The following is a 14109-nucleotide window of genomic DNA, read 5'->3' as shown; positions in this document are numbered from 1 at the left end:
CGAGACAGGGTTTCTCTGTGGTTTTGGAGCCTGTCCTGGAACTAGCTCTTGTAGACCAGGCTGGTCTCGAACTCACAGAGATCCGCCTGCCTCTGCCTCCCCGAGTGCTGGGATTAAAGGCGTGCGCCACCACCGCCCGGCATCACAATGGATATTCTATCTCTGATTAACGTTTCTCTCTCCTATCATGCTGTAGGGTCCCCTGGGAAGGAATGTTGTCTGCCGCCAGTCAGCATTGCATCCAGAGTGCTTAGCGGAGGGCACGTAATCACAAATACCCAGCAGATGAGGAAACTGAAGCTTATTGGTTGAAAATGAAGGTGGTCTCTCTCTAGGACCTCCTAGCAAGTCTGAGAGGATTAAAAATCCCCCATCTTTCATCTTCTCTTTTGACCCACCACCCACTTCTATTTGTTACCTCTATGAAATGGCAAGTGGTTTCCACCATTACTGAATTCAGACTGTCTTCCTAAAAGACAAAACTAACTGCTTCCTGGATTTGCACACAAAGTACAGTAAAACAGTTCTGAAGTCTTTCTTGGGTGGGCCTTACCTTCCCAACCCCACTTCTCCCACCCCTATCTCCACAGAGCCCAGGCCATCTGACAAAAAGTCATCTTAGCTATTCCCTCCCCTCTGATGGACTCCTTTCTCTGCCCACACTTAGAAGCCACCATTGTCACCCTCTCCCATTCCTGGAATCTGGCTTAAGTGATCTCAGATCAAAGGTGAACTTCTTCAGTCGGTAGCTCCTTTCAGAGAGCCGCTGTGTACCCCAGAAGGGAGCTGCTGGACCTCACCAGGCTTCCTTCCTGACACAGCCGTGTGTAGGCCAGTTACATCGGAATACACAGTGAGGAGTCAGGCAATGATGTTTGCATTAGAACTGGTTCAATCGAGGCCTCTGTCTTGTTTTTTTCTGAGTTAGTGCTGTGTTTTTTGGATGCTTACTTCTTATTCTCAGAAAACTCATCTAATGAGCCCAAATTTTAGCTGCATTTCCAAAGTAACAACAAACTCAAGCTGTGCATGCAGGTTCCTTGTTGGTGGCGACAGAGGTTTGTTACTCTGAAACTAGCAATGCTGTCTAATCATAAACTGCAATTCGAGGAAATGCAAGGAGGACTAGGAGAAGGCAAGGAAGAACTCAGGGAGGTGGATTAACTGTATATACACAGAGAGAGACATACACACATGCATGCATTTGCACACACAAGCACACACATAACAACAAACCTTTCTCCTGGAAGGGAAAGAAATAACAGGCCACCAATGATCATCCTTAGTACACAGATCGTGGTTTCTAAATTTTATCCCCCAGAGGAATGAATACAGACACCTTACAAAAAGATGACAGCTAGAGCTGGGTGTAGGAAGCTCAGGAAATGCCTGAGCATCCCTCTGTTTCATGTAGGGGGGCCTGTCTTTCACTTGATAGAATTGAGTGAAAAAGACATAGAAGGCAAAGTATTCCTAAAAACAAGCCAATGACAGGAAGAATGGCAAAGTAAATAACGTTAGAAGTGGATGATAACCCACTGAAGCAAAAGAACCCATTATTAGTCCATCCTGATGATAGCAATGAGTGACATAAATGATAGACAGATAAACAGAAAGTAAATGGGTGAAGACAGACAGACACATACACACATACATACATACATACGCAGACAGAGAGGCAGAAAGAATAGGTAGATGGATGAGAAAGAGAAGGAGGCAGAGGAAGGAGGGAAGAAAATAGGGAGACAGAAAGAGGGAGGGAGAGAGAGATGGAAGGAGGGCGGGATGGGGATAAGGAGGGAGGAAGAGGGAAGGAGAGGGAGAGAGAGAAGCAGGGGGATCCTTGCAGTAAAGTATCAGCTCATTGATACAGTGAGAGAAGCTCACAATGGACGATACACGGTTATTTTTTTCTTTTCTAGAACCTGCCACACCATCTTCCACAGTGACCACTAGTTTATATTCCCACCAGTGATGTCCAAAGTTCCCTTTTGTTCATATCCTCACCAGCATTTGCTTTTATTTGTCTTCTTAATGATAGTCATTCTGCTTAGGACGCAATGTATGCCATTTTAAATTTAATTCCTCTGATGCTTCATGGGATTGAACGTATTTCCATATCTTTTATTGGGTATTTCTACCTTATCATTTGAAATCTGCTCATTTTTATTTGGTCCATTTACTGAGTCTGCTTTATTTTTTGCACAGATTTTTTTTTAGTTCTTTGCATATTCTAGATATGAATCCTGTGTCAGATGTAAACCAAGTGAAAACGTTCGATTCTATAGGCTGTGTCTTGATTCCACTAACTTTCCCTTTGACTTAAGGAAGCCTGTCAATCTTCTTAAGGCCCCACGGTTAAGTTTGGGTGATAGTCCCCAGCAACTGCAGTCCTCTGGAGAAAGTCCTTATCCATGCAGATATCTTGAAAAGAAGGTTTTTTTCTACCTTCTTCCCCTAATGGTGTCAGAGTTTCAGGACTTCTATGAAGGGCTTTGACCCACTTGGAGTTGGTTTTTGTGGAAAGTGAAATATAGGGATTTATTTTCCTTTTTGTACAGGTGGAGATCCTGTTTTCTTAGCACCATTTGTTCAAAATGCTGTCTTTGCCACAATATGTATCTTTGTCATCCTTGTCAAACAAAAACAAAACCCTGTGGCTGTAGCTCCGCGGACTCACCTCTTGGCGCTCTCTTTCACTGACTCACAGTCCCGGCTCTGTGTCCGCCCCATACTCTTTCTATTACTATGGCTCTGCAGTATAACATGAAATCAGGTATGGCAATATCTGCAGTAGTATTAGTGTGGTTCAAGATTTCTTTGGATATCTGTGTTCTTCTGCGTCTCCACATGTGTTTTAAGATTCTTTTTCCTATTTCTATGAATAGAATTTTGATGAGGGTTCCATTAAATCTATAGATTGCTTTTTGTAGGATGGCCATTTTTGCATTAGTTCTTTCCAGTCCATAGGCATGAGAGATCTTTTCATCTTTCTCGTGTCTCCCTCAGTTTCTTTCACAAATATTTTAAGGTTTTCATGGTGGAGATCTCTCACTTCCTTGATGAGTTTATTCCGAGGGTGTTTTGGGATTTTGTTGTTGCTCTTGGGGCTACTGCGAGTGGGATTTGTTCCCTTGATTTTTTTCTCAGCATGTGTGGTGGTTTGAAAGAAAATGGTCCCCAAAGGGAGTGGCACTAGTAGGAGGTGTGGCCTTGGAGGAAACACGTCACTGTGGGGGTGGGGTTTGAGGTCTATTTTGCTCAAATTTCCTTCAGTGTGATTGTCAGTCAACTTTCTGTTGCCTACAAGATGTAGGGCTTTTGGCTATTTTCCAAGCACATCTGTCTGCACACTGCCATGTTCCCCATCATGATGATAATGAACTGAACCTCTGAAACTGTAAGCGAGCCCTATTAAATGTTTTCCTCATAAGAGTTGCCACAGTCATAGTGTCTTTTCACAGCAACAGGAACCCTAACTAAGATAGCATGTATATTATTGCGATACAGGATAGATATTGACTTTATTTGGCACTTTTTTATCCTGCTATTTTGATGAAAGCACTTATCAGCTCTAAGAGTTTTCTGGTGGAGTCTTTTTGGTTTCTAATATATAGAATATATCAAATAAGGATGCTTTTACTTCTACCTTGTCTATTTATATCCCTTTTAACTCATTTTTCTGTCTTATTTCTGGCTGAGACTTCAAGCACTATATTGAATAAGAGTGGAGAAATCAGACATCTTTGTCTTATTTTTGGTCTTAGGAGGAATGCTTTGAGTTTTTGCTCTATTTAGTACTGGCTACAGGTTTGTCATATAGACTATGTTAAGATATGATTCCCTCCCTTCTTAGTTCTTCAAACACTATATCATCAAAGGATGTTGAATTGTATCAAGAATCTGTCATTGAGTTCATTTATGTGAAGCATTATATTTACTGACTTACATATGTTGAACCATCCTTGCATTTCTGGAATGAAGTTAAATTGATCACTGTGAATGATCGTTTTTATATAAATTCAGTTTCCAAATATTTTACTAAGAATTTTTTTCATCTAACTTCATCAGGGAGATTGACCCATAATTTTCTTTTACTGTTGTTCTTGTGTTTTTATCTGATTTAGGTAACAGGATAAAATTGGTTCCTAGGTGTGCACCTTTCTTTTAATTTTACAGAAAGCTCTGAGCAGAGTTTGTAGGTGTTACAGCTCTGGAGAGAAAGGTACGCTATCAGAAGTCACATTCTCTCCGCAGGTGATAGAGATCTAGAGGGAAAGGTATCCTGACTCGTCAGGAAGTCAGGCTATACCTAAAGCTGGGTTATTGTGGGAGATGGTCTCCCCACAGGATGTGGCAATCCTCCTCCTCTCTGAGAGAGTCACTACAGCTGAGCTCTGTCCCACTCTAAGAGAGTTTCCCAGCAGAGATTCTGATCTGCTCTGGGCAAAATAAGGTCTTCACCCAAAACTCTTTCAGGAGATTTATTTGAGAGGGAGGAATTTATTTGAGAGTGGCTGCCTCTTCCAGGGTAGAGAAGGGTAGTTGCCAACTGAACAGGCACAGGACTTATAGAGGGCTTCTTAGGGGTGGAATTTTTCCAGGGAGAAGATTTTCAGGGAGGGAATTGGTCAGATTTCAACCTTTTTGAGTTTGGACAAGCTAGATTGGCTAGATTTCTTGCTCATGGGTAAGTTGGTTTTCCTGCTCAGGGATTGGTTGGCTTCATGCTCAATTGGTCAGGAGCAGATTTGGCTCTGATTTCAGGGCCAAAATATGTTTCTTTCATTGGCTCTGGTTTCATGATCATGATAGGTTTCTTTGGCTGGCCCTTTTGTCCTACAGGGTTGGTACCGCTTACTCTGCAACGATATGATGGTATAATGAAATAATTTTGTCATGAACACATCTGGGCCTGAGTTTTTTCAGTTGCAGATTCTTTGTTTGTTTGTTTTTGGATTACTGCTTCAATTTCCTTGATTGTTAGAGAGCTAATTGAATTGTTTTCCATCTTTATTTAACTTTGTTAGGTCAAATCATCCAGAAATACAACCATTTCTTTTAGGGTTTCCAATTTAGTGGAATCCATGTTTTTAAAGTATGTCCTAACGAATTTATGAATTTCACTGGTATCTGTTATAATTTCTCCCTTTTCATCTCTAATTTTACCAATAGGGGTCTTCTCTTTCTCTAGTTTGGTGAAGGTCTACCCAACTTATTGATCAATTCTTCTCTTCATTGATTCATTTCTTGTATTACTTTGTTCACTTCTATTTTCATTACTTTATGCCCCAATCTTAATCATTTATTTCCATCCACTGCTTTTGTATTTGGCTTGTTTGGGGCTGAGAATGAAGAATTCTAACATAATATTTATTCAAAGCCTTTCTCTCTTCCCAGTGGTAAACCTTCACTTTTCTATAAATCTCACCAGAAAAAAATCTCCTTTACAATAAAAGTGTGTGCCCTAAACCCCCGCACAGCACCAGTGGCTCGTTGTTGTTGTTTTTATCAAGTTCTAATCCCACCCAAGGCACCTCTTGAGCCGCTCTATAACCTCATTAATTGAAAAGAAGGCAAAAAAGCTTCTAGCAACTCTTTGAGACAGAATGTGAAAGAAAGCCAAACAGTCTATATGGCTAATGCTAAGACAGATGTGGCTCTTCTTTGAGACGCTCACACCCATGCCCTCAAGCGCATCTTCATCTCGTCTTCGGTGCCTCCCTCTCTCTTAACACTGATGCTTAGACTCCAATTCTGCTTCGCACTGAGGCCAAGGATCCAGTTTTACCTGAAATAAAGTCCCGTAAAGGTTAAGGGAAGTCTCGCACTGCTATAGGAACAGTGTGGTGCTGTGGTGCTGTCCCTGCCACGGTTGACATTAGCATCAAATATTACTCAGATCTTAATCTGATAAGTTCATACCTAGCGTCCCCAGGTCAGCGAAGGGATCCAGAGTCTGTGGCTTGCTCTGATGGGTAGGGGTGCCATGCGATGAGCCTGTTGGGCTGGTGGCGGCTGATTTGCTTCCCATTCCAAAACCCCCTGGAAAGGAATGGAGACCATTGAAAATGAGTTAGCTCCCCAAGGCAGGATGCTGAGAGTTGGGGTTTCAGAGCACCTGCTCAGCTAACCCTAAGACAAATTTGGATGGAGCGTGAAAATGTGTGCGAGGTCCCGAGATGCTGTTACTCTGATAGAGGTGAGTGGTGACCCAAAGCGAGGGTAAGACATGGGTCAGGCATCTGCCTTTCTTTGGCCATGCATGTTATTTCCTGACTTTCTCTCTCTTCAGAGATCAGGAGTCAGGCTTTATCTGAACTACCCCAGCTGCCCTGGGATCTTGCTTCTCATCTTCCAACTGTAAGATTTTTAACTTAAATTTTTTTATGAGTATCTTATATTATGTGTGTGGATGTTTTGCCTGTAAATAAGTCTGTGCACCATGTGTCTGCAATACCACAGAGACCAGAAGAGGGCATCAGTCCCCTGGAACTAGAATTACAAACAGTTAAGAGCCACCATGTGGGTGCGAGGAATCTAATCTAGGTCCACTGCAAGAGCAGACAGTGTCAAAAAGCAATTCAAAGTCACAGGCAATAGAAGCAAAATGTAGACAAATTGAACTAGAAAAACCTATATGACAACAAAGAAACAAGTAAAGTATACAATGGGGAGGACGACAATATTTGCCAACCATTATTCTGACAAGGAGCTTGATATGTGTGTGTGTGTGTGTGTGTGTGTATGTATGTAAGTACATACATATATATAAAACAACTTAATTATAAATTGACAAATAACTCGATTTAAAATAAGCCAAGGACTTCTCTCCAAAAAAGACTTGCAAATGACCAGAATGCATAAAAAGATTCTCAACATTGCTGGTCTTAGTTACTTTTCTATTGCTGTGATGGGACACCAGGACCAAGGCAACTTAGAATAGAAAAAGTTTACTGGGGCTCACAGTTCCAGAGGGTTAGAGTCCACGGACATCACTGTGGGGAGCATGCAGCAGGCAGGCACAGTGCTAAAGCAATACCCGAGCACTTACATATTATCCACAAGCACGGGGCACAGAGAGCTAACTGGGAATGAGGTAACATTTGGAAACTTCAAGCCCACTCCCAGTGACACACCACCCCCTTCTCAAACAGTTCTGCCAACTGGGACCAACTACTCAAATAGAGAAGCCTGCAGAGGTCATTCTTATTCAAATCACCACCGTCACTGATTATTAGGGGAAATATGAATCATGGAAGCAATAAGATATTACCTTAGACCTGTCAGGATTGACATTTGTCAAAAACTAAGTATTTGAAGAAAAAAAAAAACAGGAGATTCTAAGTGGTAGGACTAATTCAGATCCATCTAATTATATTGTTGTGGCAGATATAAAATAGATGATCTTGTAAAGTCAAACCATAGATATATATTTTTATAATATATTGTATATATATTATATTGTAAATTATTTATTTACAAGACTTATTGCAGTTTACTTTTACAAGTTAAATATATATAACTATATGTAGTATATATAATATCTATTTGTAAAAATATAATATATAATTCATATAATATATATTATGTCATCAAGTGCATTGGAAAAAGCGCTGGCTAGAATATAGATCATTAGGAATAATCAACTACACAGCAGACTATAATATTCCAAGTATCCACCTCATCTTGGGTGAAGGACCATGCATTTGCTACTGGTCACTTGTGTAAAAAAATAACCTGCTGGCCCTTACCTGGTTTGGTATGCCAATCCCAACCTCCAGCAACATCTGGCTGGATGTTCACAGCAGGTGTGCTCGAAGCTGCAAATAGAGAGAAGATGCATGAGAACAGGACGGCTGGGAGCCCACCGGTCTGAGTTGGCACAGGACAAAGCTGTCTCCTCCAGTCTGCATGGCTTCTCAAAGTCTAATGGATTCAATCCTCCTCCCCATTCTGCAACAGGAATATGTTCTGCTTTCATCTGCGCATGCTCATGAGAGCTGGGTAGAAACCCTAGGTTTTCTCAGTTCGTTCTTTGGCTCACCTTTGTGTTACCTCCATATCCACCCACTAGGAATTATAAGTGTGCATGTCTGTCCTCATTTGATGCTGAGTTCCTTGAATGCAAGAACTGTCTTATTCATCTTTGTGCACCCCACTAATATACTTAACATTCTGGGCCATGCAGAAAGAGGGAAAATATCCTTAAAGTCAGCCCAGCTTAGCTTAGCCTTGACAAGGGCACCCAAGTATGGGCCGCTCAGAACTGGGAACTTGGTTTCTCCTTGGCTGTGGCAGGGATTGAGAAGGAGGAGCATTCTGAACACTAACTGGGCAAACACAATGTATCTCCCACTATGCTGGTGGCAGATACTTGTCTACTGTCACTCAAAAAGAAACCCATTAGAGCTTCAAGAGAGATCATTCTGACCTCTAAGAAGTTCTGAGCAGAGCTGAGATAAAATGTGTTGTGACATGAAAGGGTCCTCCCTACAACCTGGCCATAAACATCGGCAGGTAGACCTCAGTCACTAAACTAGCATTACAAGTGGGACTGGAAACACACACACACACACACACACACCACACACATCACACCACACTACATACAGACAGGCAAACACATCACATCACAAACACACATACACTACACTCATCACACTACATACACAGACACACATACTACACACCACACACATACCACACTCAGACACCACACACATCACACCACACTACATACATACTACACATACACCACACTACATATAAACACACACTTCATACCACACACACACACATGCATACATACATACTTCACATACACCACACGGTATACAGACACACACATGCATACATACTACACATACACCACAAGGTATACAGACACACACATCATACCACACACACTCCACACACCACACTACATACACAGACACACACATCCCACTACACACATCACACACACAAACAAAGGACCCAAGGCACCAGGGTCAGCATCCAGGCTTCCCAGTCATCTACTGTCAATAGCTCACGTGCCTTCCTATCAGGTCATTAATTAAAAAGCACACACCATTATCAGTGACGGCGGCTCTTTCCTTTCTGCTTTCTCTTGCTCCAGCTCCATAGCAACCCACGAGAAAAGGTCAAAAGTAGACAGCTTTGTCAACATTTGCTGTCTGGTTTTCTTAACATTTTATGTTTGTCTTGTATCCATCAGGATAAAAATGAGGGAGGGAGGGAGGGAGGAAGGGAGGGAGGGAGGGAGGGAGAGAGAGAGAGAGAGAGAGCCCCCAAAGTGCTGGAATAAAGATAGTACAGACGAAAACTGGGAAATGAGGTCCCAGGCATGAGGATGGTACAGTAAATAGGGTTTACACAGGCCATGACCAGGGCACACAATGCTGGCTCTTATGTTGGGTGAAATAAGGAGCCATTATAAACTCATAGGTGGCCTGGATTACATGTAAAAGAGAAAACAGTGATAACATTAATCATCACTCCTGAATCTGAAATGTGGAAAAATAGGATTCTTAAATCAGCAAAATACGATGTTAAGTTATTGAGTAGATAGCCCAGATGATATGCTAATGAGTGACTGCTATAAAAATATTAAGATGGCTTGTATTCTTTGATTGTTCAGTAAACTTCGGGATTTGTGTTTGCTTTATGCGTGGAGCACATTTCAAGTCAGAGTAACCATGTCTCCAGTGCTCTGTAGCCACGCACAGCTAGGAGCTGTCACATTAGACAGACGTGCCCCCATACATCCATGTGGCGTGTCCCAAACTCTGTTCTGACAACTGATAACTTTATGGAATGCTAACATCATATTTTACTAACTTAAGAAGCCGACTTTCTTACATTTCAAAGACCTCTGTAACTAGGGCATAGCTTCCAAATGATTTGAAGTGGGAGCATTTTTTTCTTTTTTACTGGTACACAGAGTGATAACATATGTTATAATCAATGGTGCCCTCTGCTTCTGGGTGTACAGCGCTAGAGTAAAAATAAGCAGAAACCCACAGCCCAGTGCTTTCAGGACCATAGTGAAACCAAGTTAAATGTTAAATGAGTCTCTTTCCGGTAAGAGTTTTCAAATATGTTAATAAATTGTCAGTTTCTAAAGGCTTTACACATACACACACACACACACACACACACACACACACACACACACACACACAGATGCATTTACATCTCAGTACTCTGGGTTGTCTTATGAAAAACCGCTCCATTATTCCATTAAGTGCCATAGAAAACACTTTCCTACCATGCACTGTAGGGGAAGGACTTCTCGTGGGCTGCAGAAAAGGGTCGCTAGAAGCATTGGATGTGTTCAGAAAGGAGCCCAGCAAATCCTGACCTGGTGGCTTAGCAGGGGCTCCAAAAGGGTCAAAGGTGGTACCTAGAAAACAAAGGGAAAACGTATTTCTTTATCCTGCCAGTTCATTGCTGTATAGCTACCGAAGGGCTGCCGCTGCTGCCTTGACAAACACTTGGAAGACCAGGCTGAAGCTTGCCTCCTGACCTCTCTCACCCCTTCCTAGACTTAGAACTTCCTCCAGAACTAACAGTGGATCACAACATGACAGGAACCGTCCCACCCATGTAGATGGAAGAGACTGGACTTATTTATTAGGAAAGTCATAACTTTAAATGAGGATCCAAGTAACTTTTATAAATCCTGTGTGTACACATGCATGTATGTGTATATGTGTGTGTGTGTGTGTAAGAGAGACTCTCTCTCTCTCATTCTGTGTGTGTGTGTGTGTGTGTGTGTGTGTGTGTGTGTGTGTGTGTGTATACAGGACACCACAGAGCAGGTATCTGTCCTCATCCTCTGCCTTGCTTGAGACTGTCTTGTTTTCCTGCTGCATTCATCAGGCTAGCCCGCCTGGAGCTTCTGGGGTTGTCTTCCTTTACTTCCCATCCCTTTTTAAAAGTGCTGGGATTACAGATGTTCATACAACATGTCCGGCTTTTATGTGGGTTCTGGGGGTTCATACGCAGGTTCTGTTTTGCTCAATTAGTCATCTCCTCAAGACAGATTTTGATAACATAAGAGCAGCAAATCATAGCTACAGACTAGCTAGAAGACAAGATCAACACACATGAATCCATGAACTGCCCAAACTAGGTACAGGCTACAGGGGTTTGGTGACAAATGAGTGTTCATGTAAAAGGAATTAATGGGAGAAAACAAGCAGGGGGCACTGCTATAAAGACAAATAGAAGAAACCCCACTGACTGGACTAGGACTATAGCTCAGTTGGTAGAGTGCTTGCCTACCATACATGAAGCCTTGCATTTGATCCCCAGAACCACAAAAGACTAGGCAAGATGGTAGATGCCTGTAATCCCAGTGTTTAGAAGGTGGAAGTGGGAGGATCAGAAGTTCAAGGTCATCTTGGGTTACACAGTGAGTTCAAGCTCAGCCTGAGTTATATAAGAGCCATGCCAAAAGAAAAGGCCAACCCCACTAAGTAGGTCTTTCTTTAACTTTGTTCCTAAGTGACCTTCAGCTCACTTGAAAGCTAAAAACAGAATAAAATGAGAGTGAAGCTGCATTCTCTTGAGTCCACAGGATCAAGCATTTCGAAAACACTGACTCAACAGCCTGCGAGGAGCTAGAGAAAGCTGGGTAGAAACTAGGAGTGTTGAAGGCCCTGGTTGCCAGCAATAGTGAAGCTTCCTAGGGCTCTACTGTGTTCCGGAGAAGACCTGAAGGGATGGGGCTCAATTTCTCCATCACCTTCACTCAACCCTTGTGAAACTGAGGATCAGAAACTTGCCCTTGTTCAAGTCCAGGAAACACTATTCTAGACCCCCATTCAAATCTTCCGGCTCCAGGTAATCCCCACAAGCCTTCGTCATGAAATGAACAGGATGCCTACCAAACACTGAGCTGCATGGAGACAGCTGCCCTCTGATTTCTCACTGTTGAGCAAGGACCAAAACCTCCTTGGGCTACCTAAAGTGAGATGTCACTTCCAAATCGGTAGGCGCCAAGCCCATGACAGCCTGCTTCGTGGAGCGGGGCGGGGCTGACCCATTCTAGAAATAGAACCTGAGGACCAAACCAGCGAACAAACACTTCCCACTGTCACGACGTAGTGGGGCATGTGGCTCACAAGTTCACAGTTATGACGTCACTGGCATAATGCACTCCCAACACCGTGGGGCAGCAGGTCAGCTTCTTGTGGCAGTACCTGCACCATTTCAGACAGTGTAGCCCAAGACGCACATGCTCTCTGACACAAGAACACTGGGGTTAGCAGGGTGACAGGAAGAGGACAACGGGTCAGCCCATCAGATTCTAGTTGATGCTAACCAGTGGAGAAGATAGGAAAGACTTCTTAGATTGCCGAAGCACTTTTCATATCACCTTATTCTAGAAATTCTCAGAACCAAAGATGAAAGGTGCTGAAAACTCAAGAGTTAGTCTTTACCTTTATGCCCATGGGTACTGTCCCCAACTAAGCAAAGTAAGAGGGTTTTCACTGTTTTGTTTTGTTTTTTGAGACAGGGTCTTACTATGTAGTCCTGGCTGGCTTGGAACTCCCTGTGTAGCCCAGGCTGGCCTGAAACTGATGACCTGCCTCTGCCTCCTAAATGCTGTGGTAAAAGCATATGCCACACAAATGACCAAATTAATTTTTTTTTGAGGGGGGCGATGTCTCAATACAGCATTTCTCTATGTAACAGCCAAGCTGTCCTGGAACTCATTTTGTAGACCAGGCTGGCCTTGAATTCACAGAAATCAGCCTGCCTCTGCCTCCTGAGTGCTGGGATTAAATGTGTGCGTTACCATTGCCCAGGCTCCCACCCGGCCACCACCAATGGGAACTCTGCACTTGAGCTCTGTAATCTGTTCCCCCTCTCACAAAGGTGGCATCCAGCAGAACTTCACAAGCCAAGACCAGCCCAGAGCCCAGAAAGGGTGAAGGATAGCATTCCCCAAGCTTAGGTGGTTACGACTCATCTCTTTACCCTTCCTAATGAAGCATCATCTTAACCGTGACAGTCATGGGGAGCTGGTGTGTGCTGGTTATTCTGAAGTCGTAATGAATCTCTGGTACCCAGCTACATCCTCTTGCAAATGTTCATGCTGTGGCTGACCCGGAAAAGGAAGTCTGAGGTGGTGTGTCAGGTGAAACTGAGTATGTAAGGCTCAGACTCCTTACGAAGACCAGCCGCACTTCTTTCCCCAGCCATGCTGCTAGCCTGAGCCCCTCAAGCATATCCTGATGTAACCAAACACTTCTCAGGACAGCCGGGGTATATCCAGAAAACTAGAATTCCAAAAAAGTGTTACTGGAGGCCTGAGGGCGAGCTCCGAGTCCACAGGCCCAGCTGGAACCCCAGCCCCATCAATTCCCAGCTGTCTGAACAAATGCTGATAATTACACTGGAAGCTTCTATTTCCTCAACTACGAAGTAGAGACAATGATAGCATCTGTCTACAGATTTTTATAAGAACGGAGTCGTGTTTAATCGTGTATTCTATATCTGGCAAGCGGCGAGTATCACACGACTATCAGCTGCTGTAGTAGATAACAGCTCATCCATCTCCATCCCCAAGCAGAAGTAACTAAAGGAGACTCAAGGCTCAAGTCTGGAGAAAAGGAAATTAAGAGGTTGGAGTTAAGCCAGAGGATCGGGATGCCTGCTGCGAGACAGTGTCTTCTGGATGTTTCAGGAAAGCCGCACCAGCGAAGTCTCAACAATACGGCTGGTTAAACAAGACCTGCGCAGTGACAGCACCAGGGGACACGCAGCACAGACAGAGGAAAGTTTACAAGGCTCCACCCCTAGGCAGGCGGAGAGCTACAGAAAATCAAGGACTGTGGAGCTAGGGAGAATATTTTTCCCCCAGGGATGAGCTCCCTGAGAGGTTAGCCAATTTCAGTACATCAGTCCTAAGCATATATGAGCAACTCTTAAAGGGCTCAGTAGGTTGACACTGATGTAGCAATAATAATTAAGAAAGGAGAAATTATGATTTTGAGAGGGGGTATGGGAGGAGATGGAAGAGGGAGGGGAAAGGGGAAAATGATGCAAATATAGTACCCATGTACGAAGTTCTCAAAAAATAAAAAAATGTAA

General features: G+C 43.2%; 1 protein-coding gene across 5 annotated transcripts in view; it reads right to left on the bottom strand.

Moving 5' to 3' along the window:
• Dnajc6 (DnaJ heat shock protein family (Hsp40) member C6) overlaps positions 1-14109 on the bottom strand; it is a 155649-nt gene that overhangs the window by 12438 nt on the left and 129102 nt on the right. For all 5 annotated transcript variants that reach the window (XM_075945856.1, XM_075945857.1, XM_075945858.1 and 2 more), the window contains 3 exons: positions 10274-10408; positions 7755-7823; positions 5926-6045 (listed from right to left, as the gene is read on the bottom strand). In XM_075945856.1, the coding sequence (XP_075801971.1) occupies positions 5926-6045; positions 7755-7823; positions 10274-10408 (324 nt within the window). The remainder of the gene's footprint in view (positions 1-5925; positions 6046-7754; positions 7824-10273; positions 10409-14109) is intronic.

Source organism: Microtus pennsylvanicus, chromosome 13, assembly GCF_037038515.1.
Source record: "Microtus pennsylvanicus isolate mMicPen1 chromosome 13, mMicPen1.hap1, whole genome shotgun sequence".
In the NCBI taxonomy this organism is placed as follows: domain Eukaryota; kingdom Metazoa; phylum Chordata; class Mammalia; order Rodentia; family Cricetidae; genus Microtus; species Microtus pennsylvanicus.
Note: the sequence above shows the minus strand (reverse complement) of the source record. Positions and strands in the feature narration are given on the sequence as shown.